Raw genomic sequence first — 25,439 nt, forward strand, 5'->3', positions numbered from 1 at the left:
AGAAATCCTTACTCAGACTTTGGGACTTTAAAAAAGGCCAGTGTCTTACCTATCCAAGAAGTTAGATCCTGTTGCCAGCGGGTGGTTTTCTTGCCTAAAAGCTATTGCTGCCATAACACTGCTTGTCAAGGATGCTGATAAGCTCACTCTGGGACAGCAAACTGTAGTGGCACCCCATGATCTTAAAAACATTATCTAAAAGCCCCCTGACTGATGGATGACGACCAACACTCCTGTGACACATCAGAGCTTTTTGTTGACTAAACGAGTGACCTTTGCTTCATTCCACCTGCTGTCCCACTGCGTGAGACTGCACCTACTCATCACTGCGCTGACATTCTGGCAGAAGAAACTGGTACTCAAAATGATCTGAAGGATCAGATCAGCCTTGGCCTAAGAGTTCAAGCTGGTACACCGATGGCAGTAGCCTCGCGGTTAAAGGACTGAGACGACCAATGTGATAGCCAAGAAGATCCTAAAAGAAATCTTCCCGAGGTAATGGACCTGCCTTTGTTGCCCAGGTAAATCAGGGACTGGCCAAGATATTAGAGATTAGTTAAAAGTTACATTGTACATACAGGCTCCAAAGCTCAGGACGGGTAAAAAAAGATAAATAAAATTCTAAAAGAGACTGGTGCAGACTTGGTGCTCCTTCCCCTTGTCCTATTTAGAACTAGAAATACTCCCTTTTGATTCAGCCTTACTTTTTTAAAGATCCTTTATGGGGCTCCCATGCCCATCACTGTCTTAAATGATGTGTTTAAACCTACATGTTGTTGTAATAATAATCTGTATGCTAAGTTAAAAGGCTTACAGGTGGTACAGAAAAAAGGCTGGTCACAATTGGCTACAGCGAACGAGCTGGGTACCCCAAAAGACATCTCACCAGTTCTAGCCAGAGATCTGATCCACGTACACCTACATCATGCCCAGACCCTCAAGCCTCACTAAAAGGGTCCTTGCCTAGTTCTGTTTACCATCCCTTCTTATTCTGTTGACTTTTGTTCTCCACATAGAGATATAGATTTCTAAAATTCTAAGATTAGAATTACTTAGTAGAAGAAGAGGGGAATGAAAGGAAATAAAACTTGAGACATGTTATTCATGTATTTTATGTCAAATAGCCCAAAGAGTTGTTTGTGAGCTTTGAAACCTGGGGCTAAGAACATAACAGAACAGGCCAGGACATGCCCGGGCAGGCCCGTCGTTACATGTTCTGACTGGCCTAGTGCCTCCCTATCTCCTGCCCTTCTGACAGTCTGTTAATGTTTAAATGGACCAATCATGTGAAACCGTGCCAATTCCTCCCCCAGTCCCACCCCTTTTCTATAAAAGTCCCTAGCTCCCAAGCCTTGGGGTCGAAACCACTGTCTCCTGCGTGAGATATGACCCGGAGCTCCGCCATTAAACTACCTCGTGTTCTTACATCAAAAAAAAAAAAAAAAAAAAAATACACTTTCCTTTCAAATCCTATGGATCAATACCCAGAATCCCATGCTCCTTTTCAGTGCTTACCCACCACTGTAGAATGAACTGCTGCTGCATCACCATGGTTGCTTTCACGTGTGGTTTCCTTTGAAAAATACATCCCTTATTACATCAAAATTTCATCAAAATTGGTGGAGCATTATATCATCATGGAAGATCTAAACATAGCTGCATCTTCAAAACAGGCATGCCCCCAACTGAGCAATATCTCTAGGCCTTGTAAGGTAGTTTTAAATTCACATATATAAAGCACATATAAATATAAAGGTCATTGACTTGATAGCTCATATCCTGAAAAAAATGTGCCTTGTGGCTTCACAAGCTTGCATTTGGTTTCGTTCACAAAGCTTTCTCAATGGAACTGGAGTGCTTGCCCTGCATGCAAGTAGCCTTGAGTTCACTAAAAAAAGCCATATCAGCTGGGCTAACTTAACATTTTGAAGGCTGAGGCAGAAGATCACAAATTCCATATTCGCCCTGGCTACACAGTAAATTCAAGGTCAGCCTAGGCTACAAACTGAGAATCCACATCAAGCAAAAAAATCCAACCTAGTTAAATGGCACAAGTCTTAACAACTTAAAAGTTCAAGTAGAAAGTTAAGACTACTGCCTTCTGGAGAAGATGACAGATGAGATGCATTTAGTATGCATGTTAGTCAAGTGTAAGTTCAAAAGGATCAGAGGGTAGACTTCTTATGAAAGAAGGGCTCAGTCATCCCTGTGAAGATCTCTCTATACTATCATATGGTAGATGCTTATTAAATACGTGTAGAATTGGTTTAATTATGATATATTTACAATCAACAATTGCTATTCACAATAGTGTTCAACCACAGGATCATATGCTGCTGAGTCAGAAGAGGGCAGTGTTCATTACCGTGGCTTCTGGAAGTGCATATTGGCTCTGAAGGGTTGGAATTACTTCTGCAGAGGACTTCAAGGTTTGAAGAAATACACATCTAAACAGAGAATGTAAAAGTCATAAAATTGGTTCTATGCAATTAAATATTCATATTGGGATTTTATCATATACACATATGTAAACACACATTCAGAGAGAGACAGAGAGAGAGAGAGAGAGAGAGAGAGAGAGAGAGAGAGAGAGAGAGAATGCATAGAACAAATAATTAAATAGAAAGAACATTTCCAGTGATTCTGTCAGTGTTGTATCATAGAAGACATTCATGGAGTTACAGAGACAAAGTTTGGAGCTGAGACAAAATGATGGACCATCTAGAGACTGCCATACCTGGGGATCCATCCCATAATCAGCCTCCAAACACTGACACCACTGCATACACTAGCAAGATTTTGCTGAAAGGACCCTGATATAGCTGTCTCTTGTGAGGCTATGCCGGGGCTTAGCAAACACAGAAATGGAGGCTCATAATCAGCTATTGGATGGATCATGGGCCCCCCAGTGGAAGATCTAGAGAAAGTACCCAAGGAGCTGAAGGGATCTGCAACCCTATAGGTGGAACAACAATATGAAATAACCAGTATCCCCCGGAGCTCATGTCTCTAGCTGCATATGTATCAGAAGATGGCCTAGTTGGCCATCAGTGGAAAGAGAGGCCCATTGGTCATGCAAACTTTATATGCCTCAGTACAGGGGAACGCCAGGGCCAAGAAGTGGGAGTGGGTGGGTAGGGGAGTGGGGGGGCAGGGGGGACTCTTGGGATAGCACTGGAAATGTAAATGAAGAAAATACCTAATAAAATAATAATAATAATAATAATAATAATAATAATAATAATAATAAAGACATTCATACTGTGGCTCTCATGTGATCTATAAAGTAATAGTGAGCACATGCTGAGAATATGGGATGAAGTAGAGTTAATTTCAGTCCATGCATTAGTTAACATTAAGTTAAAATGTACTTAAAGACTTGCAGACAATAACCCAGCCTGTGTAGGGCAAAGGCAGGATCTTATGGACTTGATGCATGTTCAAAGTCAAGAGAAGTCATCTTGCTCACTCGGGAAAAAACTTGATGTGATCTTCCATTGGGTCGTCACCTTCTGCCCACTTTTCCAAACATCCTCCACAGGAAAAACACCGGACAATGTCCTTTTTGCCTAGAAAAAAAGGAAAGGTGTCAGTTAAACAGCACATACAGCTGCCAACTCAGAAGAAGACAACTCCAGGTTATGCAGTATAATTATCCTACTTTCATCTCCAGGTGGATTCTGTGGCCAGGTCATTCAGGAGGCAACAGTTCACACAGGACTCTTGGTCCTTCACTGGGGTGGTCAGTGCTTTGATAAAACCTCTCTCAAACTGGAGAAGAGTAGCTAGAGGAGTTTTCTGTCTGCTCTGGACACTAATGACATGCTGGACATTCACAGACATAGGCAACCAAAACACAACTGTGTGCTCAGTAAATCAGAAAGAGTATATTTGAATATCATGTGCAAAACACGGGAGCAAATATAGGAGCTTTTATGTCAGTGAGATCATGAAGAACTACATGTCTCTCCTCATATTATTGCCAGGTATATTCCACAGGATAGTAAGAGCACATCACTCATGAGACAGTATTCTGAGGGAAGAATTCTAATGTGTCTGAGCCAAGGGATCCAACTAGAAATGGAAGATCCACCATCTTCCTCTCTTGAACCATGAAGACACTGTACAGTTCAAGCAGAACAGCTTCCTTGTCTGTCTGGCCAAAGCTTCTGGGGTCTAGAGTTTACAACGAGTCTAGAATGGGAGTTGAAAAGTCAAGGGTGAGTGAATGTGAGGAGAGAGAACCTTCAGGGAGCCATCTCTCCAGCCCTGGGAACCCCAACTCTTTAAATGGGCACTACTCGTAGTGGGAAAACAACATATTTCTTAGAAACTTTTAAAGGTAGGTTTGTCCCTAAAAGTTCTGATTGAAGAAATATTAGGGAGCAGGGGAGGTGGTTTACTGGATAAGAGGGATTGGATACTGTCAGCCTAGACCTCAGCTGAGCACCAAGGGAGCTGTGAGAAAGTGGAGGTCTTATGGAGAAGTGAAAGAATCTATTAGGAATGATGGGGATTAGAACATCTAGTAGACAGGAAATATTGACTCACCAGTGTAGAAAAAGCCTGCTCTGACTAGAGCTTCAACACCCACAGGTGATTCTTGGGGCCAGTCCTTAAACATGTCCATCCTTAGTTCTTCATTAGCGAAGACACTGTCATTGCAGTAAGCTCAGGAAAAAAGATGGAGGTAAGACCATCAGACTTTGATAGCAAAGTTCAAGTTAGCTCTGGGTATCGTGCGTGTGTGTGTGTGTGTGTGTGTGTGTGTGTGTGTGTGTGTATTCACGAGTGTGCATTTGTGTTTGTGTAATAATCTGATGACCTGTGCTTTCATCACCTTTGCGGGTGTTTGGAAAAACAGGAAGGAGACAGTTCTCCATACCCAAATACTGCTGGAAGAGATCTGCTTTCCCAGTTATGCGGACACACCTATGAGCACAGGTAAGACCACCACTTCTGCTCAAAATCCTGGCTCAAGAGGGCCCAGCCCAGAACCATCAGGACACAGGAATCAAGGAAGAGCTGGGGACAGTGTCCATCTGCACCCAGGAGCTGACCTTGTGCCATAGCTCTCCGTACCCAAATTCATCCAAGAGAGAACTGGTCTCTCAGGAGTACTGACACACAGTCTTACAGGAAGGACAAGTCACAGTCAGAAACAGCAAAACCAGATAACACTAGAGATAGTCAGATGGTGAGAGGCAAGGGCAAGAACATAAGCAACAGAAATCAAGGCTACTTGGCATCATCAGAACCCAGTTCTCCCACCACAGTGAGCCCTGGATACCCCAACACACCAGAAAAGCAAGACTCTGATTTAAAATCACATCTCATGATGATGATAGAGGACTTTAAGAAGGATATAAATAGCTCCCTTAAAGATACACAGGAGAACACAGGAAAACAGGTAGATGCCCTTAAAGAGGAAACACAAAAATCCTCTTAAAGAATTACAGGAAAACACAACCAAACAGGTGAAAGAATTAAACAAAAATCCAGGACCTAAAGCAGAAATAGAAACAATAAAGAAATCATAAAGGGAGACAACCCTGGAGATAGAAAACCTAGAAAAGAGATCAGGAGTCATAGATGGAAGCATCACCAACAGAATACAAGAGATAGAAGAGACAATCTCAGGGGCAGAAGATAACATCGAAAACATTGACACAACAGTCAGAGAAGACACAAAATGCAAGAAGCTCTTAACCCAAAACATCCCACATGCAGACACCAAACCCAGACACTATTGCAGATGCCAAGAGATGCTTGCTGACATGAGCCTGATACAGCTGTCTCCTGAGGCTTTGCCAATTCCTGACCAATACAGATGTGGATGTACACAGCCAAACATTGGACTGAGCCCAGGGACCCCAATGGGGAAGTTAGGGCAAGGACTATAGAAGCTGAAAGGGTTTGCAACCTCATAGAAAGAACAATAATATCAACCAACCAGAACCCCCAGAGTTCCCGGGGACTAAATCACTAACCAGAGAGTACACAGTGGGTACCCCTGGCTCCAGCTAGATATAAAGCAGAGGACTGCCTTATCTGGCATCACTGGGAGGGGAGCCCCTTGATCCAGTAGAGGTCTGATGACCCAGGATAGGGACTAGGCCACTGAGGCAGGAGTGGGGGTGGGGGAGTGGAGCACCCTCATAAAGGCAGGGGGAGGCAGGAGGGGATATGGAGCTTGTGGAGGGGAAACTAGGAATGGGTATAACATTTGAAATGTACATAAATAAAATAACCAATAGAAAATAAGAAAAAATGAAAAAATGAATATAATATAGTTTTTAAAAAGAAAAAAAAAAAAAAAAGAAAAGAAAACCAGGAAGGAATAAAAGATCCAAAAGCAAGTATGTTATAACTGCTGGAGCAGAGAGGCAAAGACTGGGGTACTCCACGCTTTCTATCCATTCTGTATATGGTTAACGTTTTAAAATGTAATGCAGGATTCATTCTCTCTCTGGGGCCTGGAAAGATGGCTCAGGGTTTAAGAGCACTGAGAATTCTTACAGAGTATGGGGTTCAGTTCTTAGCTTTTAAAACTTATATGGAACATGATGTAAAAAAAAGTAAATATTCATTAAGAGTTATTCATTTACATGTTACTTTTGAAAAATTTGTAAAGCTTAGGGCCTAGTAGTTCTTATGCATCTGCAAAGATCTTAAACGAATTAAGATGAACTGAAACCTGGGGTTGTGTGTTGTGGGTTGCCCTGATGCTGGTTGTATTTTGATGCTAATTCTGCTTGCTCAAGAAGGCTGCCCCCCAACCTCCCAACCCCACCCCCTGAAAAGCAGTTGATCTCTTACTCAGGTGATCTCATGGGAACTTTCTCCCCATTTACTAGTCAATAAAGGCTGTGATTGGGCTGTGAAGGAGAAAGGTGGATGGAGGAGAAAGTGCAGGCAGGGACAGAGAGAAGGAGGAGGCGAGGGGACAGAGGAAGAGGAGGAAGAAAGCCTGGAGAAAACCACCTTCCTGGCCAGGAAAAACTGCACGTAGCAAAAGGTCTCATAGCTGGCGGGTGGATGAGGACAGCGATTTAGTACAGTGCTAGATCTGCCCAGTCTAGGCCTATAGCTCATAAATATAATAACGGAATTGTGGTTTTCATACACTCTTCTTTGGGTTGAAAATTACTGCAACAGTGAGTGGTAGGGCAGGGATAATTACTTTTGAATCAAGAAACAAACAAACAAAGAGTCTGAGGCTTTACCTGATACCATAGGTAATTCTCTTCTGACCCAGGACTTCACAAAATGTTCTCCCTGAGGAAAGAAATTAGGTATTTTAAATTGATTTATAAAATATACATGTATGTATGAGCTTCAACTGAAGATGAAATTCTATTAGAGCAACAGAGTTGTTGGTGAAACAAACCTTTAATTTTAGTTATATTGCTACTATTGTAGAAAAGAATTAAAAGGATATATATATATATATATATATATATATATATATATATATATATATACACTGTACCTGTCTTCAGACACCAGAAGAGAGCATTAGATCCCAATACAGATGATTGTGAGCCATCATGTGGTTGCTGGGAATTGAACACAGGACTTCTGGGAGAGCAGTCAGTTCTCTTAACCACTGAGCCATCTATCTAGCCCTTGAAAAATTTTTTATTCAGTGCAAAACAATAGTGAGTGTTATATACTTGTAGCCAAGTGGAAACCACAGACAAGGTCACTCATACAAAACACCCAGCTGAAAAACAGAACTAGATTACCTACTGCAGATGCATTTTAATTAGTGCAGAATTAAGACACAGAGAGGGGATCTGGGGCACAAGTCCCTTCCGCTCGACTCGAGACTCGAGCCCCGGGCTACCTTGCCAGCAGAGTCTTGCCCAACACCCGCAAGGGTCCACACGGGACTCCCCACGGGACCCTAAGACCTCTGGTGAGTGGATCACAGTGCCTGCCCCAATCCAATCGCGCGGAACTCGAGACTGCGGTACATAGGGAAGCAGGCTACCCGGGCCTGATCTGGGGCACAAGTCCCTTCCGCTCGACTCGTGACTCGAGCCCCAGGCTACCTTGTCAGCAGAGTCTTGCCCAACACCCGCAAGGGTCCACACAGGACTCCCCATGGGACCCTAAGACCTCTGGTGAGTGGATCACAGTGCCTGCCCCAATCCAATCGTGCGGAACTCGAGACTGCGGTACATAGGGAAGCAGGCTACCCGGGCCTGATCTGGGGCACAAGTCCCTTCCGCTCGACTCGAGACTCGAGCCCCGGGCTACCTTGCCAGCAGAGTCTTGCCCAACACCCGCAAGGGTCCACACGGGACTCCCCACGGGACCCTAAGACCTCTGGTGAGTGGATCACAGTGCCTGCCCCAATCCAATCGCGCGGAACTTGAGACTGCGGTACATAGGGAAGCAGGCTACCCGGGCCTGATCTGGGGCACAAGTCCCTTCCGCTCGACTCGAGACTCGAGCCCCGGGCTACCTTGACAGCAGAGTCTTGCCCAACACCCGCAAGGGCCCACACGGGACTCCCCACGGGACCCTAAGACCTCTGGTGAGTGGAACACAGCGCCTACCCCAATCCAATCGCGTGGAACTTGAGACTGCGGTACATAGGGAAGCAGGCTACCCGGGCTTGATCTGGGGCACAAACCCCTTCCACTCCACTCGAGCCCCGGCTACCTTGCCAGCTGAGTCGCCTGACACCCGCAAGGGCCCACACAGGATTCCACACGTGATCCTAAGACCTCTAGTGAGTGGAACACAACTTCTGCCAGGAGTCTGGTTCGAACACCAGATATCTGGGTACCTGCCTTGCAAGAAGAGAGCTTGCCTGCAGAGAATACTCTGCCCACTGAAACTAAGGAGAGTGCTACCCTCCAGGTCTGCTCATAGAGGCTAACAGAGTCACCTGAAGAACAAGCTCTTAACAGTGACAACTAAAACAGCTAGCTTCAGAGATTACCAGATGGCGAAAGGCAAACGTAAGAATCCTACTAACAGAAATCAAGACCACTCACCATCATCAGAACGCAGCACTCCCACCCCACCTAGTCCTGGGCACCCCAACACAACCGAAAATCTAGACCCAGATTTAAAAACATTTCTCATGATGATGATAGAGGACATCAAGAAGGACTTTCATAAGTCACTTAAAGATTTACAGGAGAGCACTGCTAAAGAGTTACAGGCTCTTAAAGAAAAGCAGGAAAACACATCCAAACAGGTGATGGAAATGAACAAAACCATACTAGAACTAAAAGGGGAAGTAGACACAATAAAGAAAACCCAAAGCGAGGCAACGCTGGAGATAGAAACCCTAGGAAAGAGATCTGGAACCATAGATGCGAGCATCAGCAACAGAATACAAGAAATGGAAGAGAGAATCTCAGGTGCAGAAGATTCCATAGAGAACATCGACACAACAGTCAAAGAAAATACAAAATGCAAAAGGATCCTAACTCAAAACATCCATGTAATCCAGGACACAATGAGAAGACCAAACCTACGGATAATAGGAATTGATGAGAATGAAGATTTTCAACTTAAAGGGCCAGCTAATATCTTCAACAAAATAATAGAAGAAAACTTCCCAAACATAAAAAAAGAGATGCCCATGATCATACAAGAAGCATACAGAACTCCAAATAGACTGGACCAGAAAAGAAATTCCTCCCGACACATAATAATCAGAACAACAAATGCACTAAATAAAGATAGAATATTAAAAGCAGTAAGGGAGAAAGGTCAAGTAACATATAAAGGAAGGCCTATCAGAATTACACCAGACTTTTCACCAGAGACTATGAAAGCCAGAAGAGCCTGGACAGATGTTATACAGACACTAAGAGAACACAAATGCCAGCCCAGGCTACTATACCCGGCCAAACTCTCAATTACCATAGATGGAGAAACCAAAGTATTCCACGACAAAACCAAGTTCACACAATATCTTTCCACGAATCCAGCCCTTCAAAGGATAATAACAGAAAAGAAGCAATACAAGGACGGAAATCACGCCCTAGAACAACCAAGAAAGTAATCATTCAACAAACCAAAAAGAAGACAGCCACAAGAACAGAATGCCAACTCTAACAACAAAAATAAAAGGGAGCAACAATTACTTTTCCTTAATATCTCTTAATATCAATGGACTCAATTCCCCAATAAAAAGACATAGACTAACAGACTGGCTACACAAACAGGACCCAACATTCTGCTGCTTACAGGAAACCCATCTCAGGGAAAAAGACAGACACTACCTCAGAGTGAAAGGCTGGAAAACAATTTTCCAAGCAAATGGACTGAAGAAACAAGCTGGAGTAGCCATTTTAATATCGGATAAAATCGACTTCCAACCCAAAGTTATCAAAAAAGACAAGGAGGGACACTTCATACTCATCAAAGGTAAAATCCTCCAAGAGGAACTCTCAATTCTGAATATCTACGCACCAAATGCCAGGGCAGCCACATTCATTAGAGACACTTTAGTAAAGCTCAAAGCATACATTGCACCTTACACAATAATAGTGGGAGACTTCAACACACCACTTTCTTCAAAGGACAGATCGTGGAAACAGAAACTAAACAGGGACACAGTGAAACTAACAGAAGTTATGAAACAAATGGACCTGACAGATATCTACAGAACATTTTATCCTAAAACAAAAGGATATACCTTCTTCTCAGCACCTCACGGGACCTTCTCCAAAATTGACCATATAATTGGTCACAAAACAGGCCTCAATAGATACAAAAATATTGAAATTGTCCCATGTATCCTATCAGACCACCATGGCCTAAGACTGATCTTCAATAACAACATAAATAATGGAAAGCCAACATTCACGTGGAAACTGAATAACACTCTTCTCAATGATACCTTGGTCAAGGAAGGAATAAAGAAAGAAATTAAAGACTTTTTAGAGTTTAATGAAAATGAAGCCACAACGTACCCAAACCTATGGGACACAATGAAAGCATTTCTAAGAGGGAAACTCATAGCGCTGAGTGCCTCCAAGAAGAAACGGGAGACAGCACATACTAGCAGCTTGACAACACATCTAAAAGCCCTAGAAAAAAAGGAAGCAAATTCACCCAAGAGGAGTAGACGGCAGGAAATAATCAAACTCAGGGGTGAAATCAACCAAGTGGAAACAAGAAGAACTATTCAAAGAATTAACCAAACGAGGAGTTGGTTCTTTGAGAAAATCAACAAGATAGATAAACCCTTAGCTAGACTCACTAAAGGGCACAGGGACAAAATCCTAATTAACAAAATCAGAAATGAAAAGGGAGACATAACAACAGATCCTGAAGAAATCCAAAACACCATCAGATCCTTCTACAAAAGGCTATACTCAACAAAACTGGAAAACCTGGACGAAATGGACAAATTTCTGGACAGATACCAGGTACCAAAGTTGAATCAGGATCAAGTTGACCATCTACACAGTCCCATATCACCTAAAGAAATAGAAGCAGTTATTAATAGTCTCCCAACCAAAAAAAGCCCAGGACCAGATGGGTTTAGTGCAGAGTTCTATCAGACCTTCAAAGAAGATCTAATTCCAATTCTGCACAAACTATTTCACAAAATAGAAGTAGAAGGTACTCTACCCAACTCATTCTATGAAGCCACTATTACTCTGATACCTAAACCACAGAAAGATCCAACAAAGATAGAGAACTTCAGACCAATTTCTCTTATGAATATCGATGCAAAAATCCTCAATAAAATTCTCGCTAACCGAATCCAAGAACACATTAAAGCAATCATCCATCCTGACCAAGTAGGTTTTATTCCAGGGATGCAGGGATGGTTTAATATACGAAAATCCATCAATGTAATCCATTATATAAACAAACTCAAAGACAAAAACCACATGATCATCTCGTTAGATGCAGAAAAAGCATTTGACAAGATCCAACACCCATTCATGATAAAAGTTTTGGAAAGATCAGGAATTCAAGGCCCATACCTAAACATGATAAAAGCAATCTACAGCAAACCAGTAGCCAACATCAAAGTAAATGGAGAGAAGCTGGAAGCAATCCCACTAAAATCAGGGACTAGACAAGGCTGCCCACTTTCTCCCTACCTTTTCAACATAGTACTTGAAGTATTAGCCAGAGCAATTCGACAACAAAAGGAGATCAAGGGGATACAAATTGGAAAAGAGGAAGTCAAAATATCACTTTTTGCAGATGATATGATAGTATATATAAGTGACCCTAAAAATTCTACCAGAGAACTCCTAAACCTGATAAACAGCTTCGGTGAAGTAGCTGGATATAAAATAAACTCAAACAAGTCAATGGCCTTTCTCTATACAAAGAATAAACAGGCTGAGAAAGAAATTAGGGAAACAACACCCTTCTCAATAGTCACAAATAATATAAAATATCTCGGCGTGACTCTAACTAAGGAGGTGAAAGATCTGTATGATAAAAACTTCAAATCTCTGAAGAAAGAAATTAAAGAAGATCTCAGAAGATGGAAAGATCTCCCATGCTCATGGATTGGCAGGATCAACATTGTAAAAATGGCTATCTTGCCAAAAGCAATCTACAGATTCAATGCAATCCCCATCAAAATTCCAACTCAATTCTTCAACGAATTGGAAGGAGCAATTTGCAAATTTGTCTGGAATAACAAAAAACCTAGGATAGCAAAAAGTCTTCTCAAGGATAAAAGAACTTCTGGCGGAATCACCATGCCAGACCTAAAGCTTTACTACAGAGCAATTGTGATAAAAACTGCATGGTACTGGTATAGAGACAGACAAGTAGACCAATGGAATAGAATTGAAGATCCAGAAATGAACCCACACACCTATGGTCACTTGATCTTCGACAAGGGAGCTAAAACCATCCAGTGGAAGAAAGACAGCATTTTCAACAATTGGTGCTGGCACAACTGGTTGTTATCGTGTAGAAGAATGCGAATCGATCCATACTTATCTCCTTGTACTAAGGTCAAATCTAAGTGGATCAAGGAACTTCACATAAAACCAGAGACACTGAAACTTATAGAGGAGAAAGTGGGGAAAAGCCTTGAAGATATGGGCACAGGGGAAAAATTCCTGAACAGAACAGCAATGGCTTGTGCTGTAAGATCGAGAATCGACAAATGGGACCTAATGAAACTCCAAAGTTTCTGCAAGGCAAAAGACACCGTCAATAAGACAAAAAGACCACCAACAGATTGGGAAAGGATCTTTACCTATCCTAAATCAGATAGGGGACTAATATCCAACATATATAAAGAACTCAAGAAGGTGGACTTCAGAAAATCAAATAACCCCATTAAAAAATGGGGCTCAGAACTGAACAAAGAATTCTCACCTGAGGAATACCGAATGGCAGAGAAGCACTTGAAAAAATGTTCAACATCCTTAATCATCAGGGAAATGCAAATCAAAACAACCCTGAGATTCCACCTCACACCAGTCAGAATGGCTAAGATCAAAAATTCAGGTGACAGCAGATGCTGGCGAGGATGTGGAGAAAGAGGAACACTCCTCCATTGTTGGTGGGAGTGCAGGCTTGTACAACCACTCTGGAAATCAGTCTGGCGGTTCCTCAGAAAACTGGACATAGTACTACCGGAGGATCCAGCAATACCTCTCCTGGGCATATATCCAGAAGATGCCCCAACAGGTAAGAAGGACACATGCTCCACTATGTTCATAGCAGCCTTATTTATAATAGCCAGAAGCTGGAAAGAACCTAGATGCCCCTCAACAGAGGAATGGATACAGAAAATGTGGTACATCTACACAATGGAGTACTACTCAGCTATTAAAAAGAATGAATTTATGAAATTCCTAGCCAAATGGATGGACCTGGAGGGCATCATCCTGAGTGAGGTAACACATTCACAAAGAAACTCACACAATATGTATTCACTGATAAGTGGATATTAGCCCCAAACCTAGGATACCCAAGATATAAGATATAATTTGCTAAACACATGAAACTCAAGGAGAATGAAGACTGAAGTGTGGACACTATGCCCCTCCTTAGATTTGGGAACAAAACACCCATGGAAGGAGTTACAGAGACGGAGTTTGGAGCTGAGATGAAAGGATGGACCATGTAGAGACTGCCATAGCCAGGGATCCACCCCATAATCAGCATCCAAACGCTGACACCATTGCATACACTAGCAAGATTTTATTGAAAGGACGCAGATGTAGCTGTCTCTTGTGAGACTATGCCGGGGCCCAGCAAACACAGAAGTGGATGCTCACAGTCAGCTAATGGATGGATCATAGGGCTCCCAATGGAGGAGCTAGAGAAAGTAGCCAAGGAGCTAAAGGGATCTGCAACCCTATAGGTGGAACAACATTATGAGCTAACCAGTACCCCGGAGCTCTTGACTCTAGCTGCATATATATCAAAAGATGACCTAGTCGGCCATCACTGGAAAGAGAGGCCCATTGGACTTGCAAACTTTATATGCCCCAGTACAGGGGAATACCAGGGCCAAAAAGGGGGAGTGGGTGGGCAGGGGAGTGGGGGTGGGTGGATATGGGGGACTTTTGGTATAGCATTGGAAATGTAAATGAGTTAAATACCTAATAAAAAATGGAAAAAAAAAAAAAAAAACAGTGAACAGACCATAGAAGGTTGACAGGAGGAAATCATGGGCTCTTGTGAATAAAGACTCTCCCAATGCAAGGTCGCACAATACAGGCAGAGGTTACATGGCTATTGGTATACCTGCAGTATTAGGGCAATTGGATTCTTATCCTTCGTAAAAATTTAATTAAGTTCTGTTCACAGAAATGACATGTGACAACTGCTGTAGGACATGAGTGAAATAAGGAGAGAGAACAGAAGTGACAGAAATAAGATCCAGACATCAAACAAAGTAAGGAACATGCCCTCTGCATATTGGTAATTCTTCCAACATTTAATCCAGGCCATGTCCAGACACTGCTTAATAAAATAATGGATGAAGGGATGAATAAGTTATGTTCATAGCCTGAGGCCACAGAGATGGTGACATCTTGCTGCTTCTTAAGCCTTGGAAATCATTGTCCCTTTGAATCTAGTTATCAGTGCATCTCTGCCTATATTAAATAGGTGGTTAATGCTTAAATGATGCCTGGCAAAGCTATCTTATCTTTCAGCTGAGTGGAACTGTGTTGAGGGCAAATGAATATTATTACATGGGTGGGTGTGCCTATGTTCTAGGGTAAATAAGGTATTGGCACGAAGGTCTCCTGGGCCAACATGATTAGACAGAGAGGCATGGCCTGAATGATTGATATTCTTTGTTTTTTTTTTTTTTTTTTACTTGCACAAGCATCAAGAGGAGTAGCCTTTACTGTGACTTTTCATTAAAACCAAATCATACTGTTGGAAAAGTTCTATTCTGATGCAAGTCCAGGGCTCTTGAAGCAGAAGAAGCTTTCCTCCCTGGATGCTGTACAAACATTGTTATCAGAATAAGGATCCAGGTTCAGGCAAATGTGACTAGCCATGGTTGGTCCCAAACAAGAAGCCCAACTGATACTGTGCCATGCACCTTGAAGCTTGGGAACAAAAACTGCCCAGAACTGAATTTTCTTTTCTTTTCCATTTCACACTTAGTTCCATTTTCATCTGAAATAAAGTCTATCCACATTCAGCAATTTCATTCTCCTAGAACCTGCTACCCTGATATTTCCTTGTAATTTGCATAATATTGGCCCAAAAGGAAAGAATTGTTGGAGGCCATGACCTTGTTTTTCTAACCTTTTGTTATGCGTAACAAATGCCCTTGGATTCCATGCCTGCTGGCAATTCTGATTTGCATTCTGTAGCCCCTCACTGATTTGTTTGCAACCTTTCTAGCGGTGGAAATGCTTAGTTATTATGCCGGATATACTCCCTGTGTGCACAGCAACCTAGTTTCTGCAACATCCAGTGAAAACCATTCTTAGGGGCCCTTCTAGGGACCAGCAATTTGATGAAGGAAAGCACAGACATTGGTGTGAACTGGACCCATGCAACACTAATATTTCATAAAGTGGAATCATTTGAAAAAAAAAAAAAAAAGACACAGAGAGGAGCAAACTTCAGAGGCACCTGCCAATTAAACAATGTGCTATCTAGGGAAACTTCACCAAGGTGTGTGTGTGTGTGTGTGTGTGTGTGTGTGTGTGTGTGTGTGTTTTATTTTATTTTTATTTTTGTTTTTTCCTGAAGAAGAGCCCTCTTTCCTGATTTTTCACACCATGTTCTCAGCAAAAGGCAGGCAGAACCAGTCCAAAGCCAGCCAGAAAACAAAACAGAACAACACAAAACTAGAAGATTCTAGCTTAGCAAGACAATGGGCTAACCTTCCCACACTCTGTGGGTAAGAGGCAGAAGGATGAAGGAGAAAGGAAGAAAGTCACAGAAACCATAAAAACAAAAACAAAAACATTTGGGGGTTGGAGACATGGCTCAGAAGCTAAGAGCACTGACTGCTCTCCCAGAGGTTCTGAGTTCAATTCCCAGCAACCACAAGGTGGCTCACAACCATCTGCAATGGGATCTGATGCCCTCTTCTGTTGTGCCTGAAGACAGCTACTATATACTTATATACATAAAATAAATCTTAAAAATAAACAAACAAAATACCTCACCTCAGACATTAGGCAGTAAGAAGATTTTGGAAAAAGTTGGCTGTTGTAAATTACCGTTACATGAACAAATCCCTCGTAGCTTTGAATATACTGGGCAATTTCCTCTGAGGATTTCTTACTTTGAAGAAATTCACATCTGTAACAAAAAGCACAATTGACCATTTTCCCAATAGTGTAATAGACATGTCCTCTATCACAATGTATATTTTTTTAATGTGTTAATCATTTTTGGACATTTTTACTTTTAAAACTTTTTATTTGATGTACTTTTGTTAACTTTTTATGGATTCTTTGTGAATATTAAATCATATACCCCAATCCCACATATGTCCCTATCCCTTTGTAACTGCCCTTGCAACTGCCCTCCTAAGAGAAAATCAAAAAATAAAATGAAAACAAAAGCTTGTTGTGGAAGCTGTGATATGTCACAGTGTGTCCCATAGTGTGCCCTGTAGTCCACACATCTTTCCTTGCAAATGTTCACTGTAAGGAGCCATTGGTCTGTTTCAAGTACTGCTACACTGTGAGTACTAGATCCTCACCAGGATTCCTCAGGGATATTGTGGTATTGCTCTGTGCCGTGGAGATCCTGCAGCCTTGGACCTGCAGAACCAGCCCCTTCACATACTTCAGAAGTTCACAGATGGAATAGATGTTGGGTTGGACCAACTCAAAGCCCTGGATCTGGGAGTGGGTGCTAGCTGAGCCAGGTGGTTAGCCTGCCAGATCTCCTGCACCCACATCACCAAGGTGAGATCCCCAACACTGCCCTGGCTAGCCCACCCAATGCAAGGGGCAGGGCCAGCTTTTCTGCTCTCACACATCCTCAGGGCCAGCTCTACCGTGCTGCCCAGGCTATGTGCAGGGCCCACTCTCACATGCTGCAGCCAGTGAGGGGCAGGGACTGCTCTCCCATTCTCATGACCTCAGGGTCAGCTCTCCCATGCTACCCAGGTTAGGAGTAGGGCCAGCTCTCCAGCCTGCCCCAGGCAGCAAGGAGTGGATGGGAGGGGGCATCTTACCTGAGACCCCACACTATCATATGGCCAGTGAGGGGTGAGGCCAGCACTCCCAAGCTCATGCCCTTGGAGCTGGCTCATCCACAACCCATGAAACCAAGGTCAGCTCTACTGTGCTTCTTGAGAGCAGTGCCAGGCTGCTCTCCCTAGTGCCCTAGCCAGGCAGAGACAAGGACAGCTCTCTCAAGTGCAGCAGTTAGTGACATATGAGGCCAGCTCTACACAGCCCTCAGACTCCAAATGGCTCCAGGCCTCAGACTTTAGCAGCAGCAGGGGCCAGGACCTCAACACAGTCTCAGGTGGCATCACCAGCTGTTCATCTCAGGCTGATCTAGGAAGGGACAGAGGACTAGTGTGTGTGTGTGTGTGTGTGTGTGTGTGTGTGTGTGTGTGTGTGTGTGTGTGTGTAAGTGGGAGGGTGGAGTCAGGTAGGCAAGAATATTGTGTTACTGTGTCAACAAAAATGGTTTGAGGTTTTAAAAAATGAGGGGAAAATGATCAGGAAAATGCCCTCCTCCATCAGCCTTCGGCTTCCTAAGCCCACACATGTACATACACATATACTCTCCATACAAACACACACTAGATTCATCACACACACACATCTATATAAGATATTAACTAAGGTTGGGGGAGCTGTTTAAGTTCAAGTGATTCAGAATTTTCACACTTTGACAAAGTCTTGCTTGAGAAGATCTTGAGTTATCCTAATTCAAGTAAGGGAAAGTTATAAATCTCAAAGAGAAGCTCCCAAGAATGTGGCCCTTTGGTCTCTAGTTTTGTTTTGCTTTTTAAAAACCTGACCCTGAGGGCTGGGAGAGACAACTCAGAAGTTAAGAGCAGTGGCTGCTCTTCCAGAGGACCTGGGTTCAATTCCCAGCACCCACATGGCAGCTCACACCAGTCTCTAACTCCAATTCCAGGGCTTCTGACACACCAACACAGACATGTGGGCAAGACACCAATGAACATAAAATTAAACAAACAAGCAAACAAACAAACAAACCAAAACCATGAAATTGGCTAAAGTTGGAGTGGTGACTCCTGTGGTTTAGAGCAATAGCAGCTGTTCTTCCACAGGAACTGAGGTGGGTTCTAAAAACCCACATAACAGTTCACAAGCATCTGTAACCCCATATGCGGGAGCTCTGATGCCCTCTTTTGGGATCTGTGGTACACACACACACTCACACACACACACACACACACACACACACTCACTCACACACACACACACACACACACACACACACACGCTCGAGTGCATGCTTTTGTGTGCACATGTAGCATAAATCATTTAAAGCATTTAAGTGGGACACTTTAAGAATAAAGCAGTTGAAGCTCACTTGGGGAACCACTTGGCATGCTCCTTCCAGGGGTCATCTCCTTCTTCCCAGTTGCCCAAGCTTCCGCCACAGGAGAAACACTGCACAGTGTCCCTTTTACCTACAGATGCAGGAAAGGGTGTGACTGGCGGGCAATGGCACCAGCTGTGTATTGGAGCTGGCTATACTGCATCAGAACAAGACAGACTCCAGCATGCCTGTTCTATGTAGGGGCTATGTAGCACTCAGCCATACCCTCAGCCCACTGCTGGTACATTTAAGGTCTATATTTGAAGAAAAGTTACATTTTACTTTAATACACAGGCAAATACATGGCTGCATGTGTGTGTATATGTATAGATATATAGCAAACCAATAATGCTACACTAAATATATATTAAAGCAGAAGGAAAATTGTTACACTTAAAATTTAATGAACTACATCTTATGTCTAATATAACACTCTTCATCAGTGAATGCTCATTTACAAAATATTGCTCACAAAATGGAACCTAAACTTTAAATACCTCAGAAATGCCTCACAAAATGGAATCCACTTACCTGTAAAGACAAAGCCAGCTGCTGAGAGTACACGTGGTGATGTCCCATGGGCATAAAATGGCCAGTCCTCAAAGGACTCCAGTCTGGCCTCCTCTTCATGGTACCTGGCTTTGCCACCTCTCAGCATCTTCTCTGGCCTCTTCACCCGGATGTCATACTTGCCAATGTTACCAACATCTTTGCCCTGAAGGAACTCACATTCCGGACGTAATTTCTTGTGTCTCTCTATGGGAAGCTTCCTGAGGCTGTTACCAAAGAGGATCAAGCTACAGCAAAAGCACTGAACGCCAAGTCTCACCCCTGTGTGGTAAAACCCAGCAGCTGCCATCTCCTGTGGCGTCCATGATCTGAACGTGTCATAGGTCTCAAAGGTCTTTAGTCGTTTGGCTTCACTGCGCATCTGTGAGTTAAAACCTTTCTTCATTTTCATCCGTTCTTTATGCTCTTCTTCTTCTTGGCTCTTTGCCACCTGAAATGCATCCACCCCGAGAAGAGCAGAGAGCTCGGGGAGAAATTCATAATCAATCTCAGAAATCCGATCCTCGGAGGACTCCCCATGCTCAGCCATTTTCTAAAGGGGAAAGGTGAGCAGTTGTTGGGTGTTCGAGGCAGCTCTCATGTTCTTATGATGAGCACAATGACCAAAGCTTCACAGGGGGTGGGGTTTATTTCTCCTCCCAAGCGTGGTTCATCTGCAAGGGAAGTCAAGGCTGGAAGAACTGGAGGCAAGAGCTAGTGCAGAGATTGTGGAAGGATGCTGCTCACAGGCTTACTCTCTGTGGTTTCTTACCTTGCTTTCTTTCTGGTTTTAATTATCTATTTATTTTGGTTTTCAAGGCAAGCTTTCTCTGTGTGGCCCTGGCTATCCTGGAACTCATTCTGTAGATCAGGGAGGCATCAAATTCAGAGATTTTCCTGCCTCTGCCTCCGGAATGCTGGGATTAAAGGTTTGTGCCAGGATGCCACACTTAGCCCAGGGGTCGCACCACTGCCCTCTCTCATCAATTTCCAACCAAGAAAAATGTCACCGCACCCCCACCGCCACCCCTGTTACTGCATACACCCAATCAATCTGATGGAAACAATTCCTGTTTCTGCCCTCCAGGTTCTGGGATTAGCAGGTATGTGCCATACCTAACTAAAATGAGACTTTCAAACAAAGCATACTCTTTCATATAACACCTAGAGGAGGGTTCCATCTTGCAGTGCTGACACATTTGATGCCACCAATGCACAGTAAAGAGTTCTCATGACTGTACAACCCCTCCCAGCAATGGTTGCCTGGAGTTCTGTCAACCCCCAGGCTCCTCAGCGCTTTGACTAGTTATTTCTACCCTTGTGTCCTGATGCATCCCTGCCGTCCCTGACATACACACTTACAGTCTCCTTTGTAATTGTGAGACAAAGGTCATGTTCTTATCTATAGACACAGTTACCCAACGCTAGCTTCCTGCTCCTTCCCTGTAGAGAAGGGGCTGGCCCTGCCTTGACAGACTAAGGCTAGGCTTAGTTACTTTCATTTCCCCTCGCACAGCCTGGAGTTACCTTTTCTGTTGCTGGGATAAAATAACCCTGACAAAAGCAGTTCACAGAAGAGAAGGCTTATTCTGGCTTACACTCTGAAGATCTGTATCTCAAGGTGGCATGGAAGGCTTGGCAGGATCAGGAAGCCAGCTGGTCACAGAGCATCAGCAGCAAGGGGGCAGTGAAAGCAAATAGGAAGTGGCACCAGGCTATAGAGTCTCCAGTGGTCCACTCCCTTCACCATGCCCCGCCTCTTAAAGGATCCAAACTCTTTTTATTATTATTATTAGATATTTTCCTTATTTACATTTCAAATGCTATCCCAAAAGTTCCCTATACCCCCCCCCCTGCCCTGCTCCCCTACCCACCCACTCCCACCTCTTGTCCCTGGAGTTCCCCTGTACTGGGGCATATAAAGTTTGCAAGACCTAGGGGCCTCTCTTCCCAATGATGGCTGACTAGGCCATCTTCTGTTACATATGCAGCTAGAGACACAAGCTCTGGGGGTACTGGTTAGTTCATATTGTTGTTCCACCTCTAGGGTTGCAGACCCCTTCAGCTCCTTGGGTAATTTCTCTAGCTCCTCCTTTGGGGGCCCTGTGTTCCATTCTATAGATGACTGTGAGCATCCACTTCTGTATTTGCCAGACACTGGCATAGCCTCACTGGAGATAGCTATTACAGGGTCCTTTCAGCAAAATCTTCCTGGCATATGGCTGTCTGGGTTTGGAGGCTGATTATGGGATGGATCCCCTGGTGGAGTAGTCTCTGGATGGTCCATCCTTTTGTCCTAGCTCCAAACTTTGTCTCTGTAACTTCTTCCCTGGTTGTTTTGTTCCCTATTATAAGGAGGAATGAAGTTTCCACACTTTGGTCTTCGTTCTTCTTGATTTTCTTGTGTTTTGCAAATTGTATCTTCAGTTTTCTAAGTTTCTGGGCTAATATCCACTTAACAGTGAGTGCATATCAAGTGACTTCTTTTGTGATTGCGTTACCTCACTAAGGAGGATATCCTCCAGATACATCCATTTGCCCAAGAATTTCATAAATTCGTTGTTTTTAATAGCTGAGTAGCACTCTGTTGTGTAAATGTACCACATTTTTTTGTATCCATTCCTCTGTTGAGGGACAGCTGGGTTCTTTCCAGCTTCTGGCTATTATAAATAAGACTGCTATGAACATAGTGGAGCCTGTGTCCTTATTACCAGTTGGAACATCTTCTGGGTCTATGCCCAGGAGAGGTATTGCTGGATCTTCTGGTAGTACTATGTCCAATTTTCTGAGGAACTGCTAGACTGATTTCCAGAGTGGTTGAACAAGCTTGCAATCCCACCAGCAGTGGAGGAGTGTTCCTCTTTCTCCACATCCTTGTCAGCATCTGTTGTCACATGAATTTTTGATCTTAGCCATTCTGACTGGAGTGAGTTGTAATCTCAAGGTTGTTTTGATTTGCATTTCCCTGATGATTAAGGATGTTGAACATTTTTTTCAGGTGCTTCTCAGGCCTTCGGTATTCCTCACTTGAGAATTCATTGTTTAGTTCTGTACCCCATTTTTAATGGGGTTATTTGAATTTCTGGAGTCCAGCTTCTTGAGCTCTTTGTATATATTGGATATTAGTCCCCTATCCGATTTATGATTGGTAAAAATCCTTTCCCAATCTGTTTGTGGCCTTTTTGTCTTATTGACAGTGTCTTTTGCCTTACAGTTTTGCAATTTCATGAGGTCCCATTTGTCAATTCTTGATCTTACAGCACAGTCCATTGCTGTTCTATTCAGGAATTTTCCCCCGGTGCCCATATCTTCGAGGCTTTCCCCCACTTTCTCCTCTATAAATTTCAGTGTCTCTGGTTTTATGTGGAGTTCTTTGATCCACTTAGACTTTAGCTTTGTACAAGGAGATAAGAATGCATCAATTCACATTCTTCTACATGATAACCGCCAGTTGTGCCAGCACCATTTGTTGAAAATGCTGTCTTTTTCCCACTGGATGGTTTTAGTCCCTTGTCAAAGATCAAGTGACCATAGGTGTATGTATTCATTTCTGGGTCTTCAATTCTATTCCATTGTTCTACCTGTCTGTCACTGTACCAGTACCATGCATTTTTTTTTATCACAATTGCTCTGGTCAGGGATGGTGATTCCACCAGAGGTTCTTTAATTGTTGAGAATAGTTTTTGCCATCCTAGGTTTTTTAATCATTCCAGATGAATTTGAAAATTGCCCTTTCTAACTCAGTGAAGAATTGAGTTGGAATTTTGATGGGGATTGCATTGAATCTGTAGATTGCTTTCAGCAGGATAGCCATTTTGACTATATTAATCCTGCCAATTCATGAGCATGGGAGTTCTTTCCATCTTCTGAGATCTTCTTTAATTTCTTTCTTCAGAGACATGAAGTTCTTATCATACAGAACTTTCACTTCCTTAGTTAGAGTCACACCAAAGTATTTTATGTTATTTGTGACTGTTGAGAAGGGTGTTGTTTCCCCAATTTCTTTCTCAGCCTGTTTATCCTTTGTGTAGAGAAAGGCCACTGATTTATTTGAGTTAATTTTATATCCAGCTCCTTCACTGAAGCTGTTTATCAGGTTTAGGAATTCTCTGGTGCAATTTTTAGGGTCACTTATATATACTATGATATCATCTGCAAATAGTGATATTTTGACTTCTTCCTTTCCAATTTGTATCCCCTTGATCTCCTTTTGTTGTGGAATTGCTCTGGCTAGGAATTCAAGACAATGCTGAATAGGTAGGGAGAAAGTGGGCAGCCTTGTCTAGTCCCTGATTTTAGAGGGATTGCTTCCAGCTTCTCTCCATTTACTTTGATGTTGGCTATTGGTTTGCTGTAGATTGCTTTTATTATGTTTAGGTATGGGCCTTGAATTCCTGATCTTTCCAAAACTTTTATCATGAATGGATGTTGGATTTTGTCAAATGCTTTCTCGGCATCTAGTGAAATGATCATGTGCTTTTTGTCTTTGAATTTGTTTATAAAGTGAATTACATAGGATCCAAACTCTTAGCCAGTAGTGCCACCAGCTGGAAACCAAATTCTCAAATCATGAACTGCCTATGTGGGCATTTCACATTCAGACCACAGCATGAGCCAAGACACAGAGTTCTCCACTAACATCGGTATCTGACTACCTGCCTCACAACCTTTCCTTTCTTTCCTGAAAAATATTTATAAATCTTATTTTTACTGTGCATGTTTGTGTTTTGCTCACGCGCGCACATGTATATTAATTAAAGTTTCTCTATTATGATGAAACACTATGACCAAAGCAACTTGGGGAGGAGAGGGTTTATTTTGCTCACAGTTTCATTTAACAGTTATTCATCAAAAGCAATGAGAGCAGCAACTCACACAGGGCAGGAACTTGGAGAAAGAAGCTGATGTAGAGGTCGTGGAGGGGTGATACTCGTCTGCTACCTCAAGCTAGCTCAACCTGTTGTCTTATTGAACTCAGGATGACAAGCCCATGGGTAGCACCACCCTCAGTAGGCTGGGTTCTCTCCCATTCATAACTAATTAAGAAAAATGCATTACAAAAGAATTTTAAGGTAGTAGTTTCTCACTAAGGCCCCCTCCTCTCTGATGATTCTAGCTTGTGTCAAGTTAACATGAAATTAGCCAGCGCATATGCCAGGTCATAGAGAGAGACTAAAGGATAGTTTGTGGGAGTTGGTTCTTTCTATCCATCCTCTGGGTTCCAGGTATCAAACTCAGGGCACTATGTTGGTGACAGGTACCTTGATGCACAGAGACATCTTCCTGGTCCAGCCTCTTCTTTGTTGTTTGTTTGCTTGCGTGTCGTTTCGTTGTCTGACACAGGATCTCATGGTACACCTTTAGTGGAGACAGGAAGAAGATATGTGAACAACTAAAAGTCAAACTGCAGAAGCAGGGGAGCCACCAGTTAGTGCTGGAGGTTAGAGTATCTGCGGGATTTGTCAGGACCTCAGAGGAGTAAGGAAACCTCGTGAGTATTTCATTTTTGAATAGTTTGGAATATGGTTAACGCTGTGTGATCCAGGAAGACTTTTCTTTAGTGCTGAGAGTGGGTTTCATTTTGGTACTTTTTCTTCTGAAACAGGATGTCAGGCCAGTTTCAAGCTCACAGGTTCCTTCTGGTCTCAGCCTCCTGAGTGCAGGAATTACAGCACTAGCTAGCACGTGTGGAGCTTCTGAATGTCTTTTGAGATCCTTCTCTCATCTTTAGCAATATAAATACCCCACCCCAACAAAAGAGAAAGGAATACAAATTCCCCAAATGGTCCTTATTCAGGTGTTTCCTTTGCCATTGTATGCGATACTTAGTAACCTTTTCATTCATACACTTGAGTCTCTTATCTATTATTTGTTTAATAATTCTCCTGATTGCTTTCTGGTAC

At 42.9% G+C, this 25,439-nt stretch overlaps 1 protein-coding gene across 7 annotated transcripts in view; it reads right to left on the reverse strand.

Annotated features, from left to right (window-relative positions):
- Naip5 (NLR family, apoptosis inhibitory protein 5) overlaps positions 1 to 24,817 on the reverse strand; it is a 39,196-nt gene extending 14,379 nt beyond the window's left edge. The window contains exons 1-9 of one of the 7 annotated variants that reach the window (XM_011244633.3): positions 21,064 to 21,260; positions 19,519 to 20,210; positions 18,979 to 19,078; positions 16,668 to 16,749; positions 7,227 to 7,278; positions 4,552 to 4,671; positions 3,470 to 3,569; positions 2,366 to 2,447; positions 1,516 to 1,573 (exon numbers count right to left, since the gene is read on the reverse strand). In XM_011244633.3, coding sequence (XP_011242935.1) covers positions 1,516 to 1,573; positions 2,366 to 2,447; positions 3,470 to 3,569; positions 4,552 to 4,671; positions 7,227 to 7,278; positions 16,668 to 16,749; positions 18,979 to 19,078; positions 19,519 to 20,086 — 1,162 coding nt within the window. In that variant the 5' untranslated portion in view covers positions 20,087 to 20,210; positions 21,064 to 21,260. Of the gene's footprint in view, positions 1 to 1,515; positions 1,574 to 2,365; positions 2,448 to 3,469; positions 3,570 to 4,551; positions 4,672 to 7,226; positions 7,279 to 16,667; positions 16,750 to 18,978; positions 19,079 to 19,518; positions 20,211 to 21,063; positions 21,261 to 24,797 lie in introns of those variants that run through there. The other 6 variants (XM_011244631.3, XM_017315416.2, XM_017315415.2 and 3 more) reach the window with 6 other exon arrangements.
- Between the last annotated feature and the right edge of the window lie 622 nt (positions 24,818 to 25,439).

This window comes from Mus musculus, chromosome 13 (genome assembly GCF_000001635.26).
Source record: "Mus musculus strain C57BL/6J chromosome 13, GRCm38.p6 C57BL/6J".
In the NCBI taxonomy this organism is placed as follows: domain Eukaryota; kingdom Metazoa; phylum Chordata; class Mammalia; order Rodentia; family Muridae; genus Mus; species Mus musculus.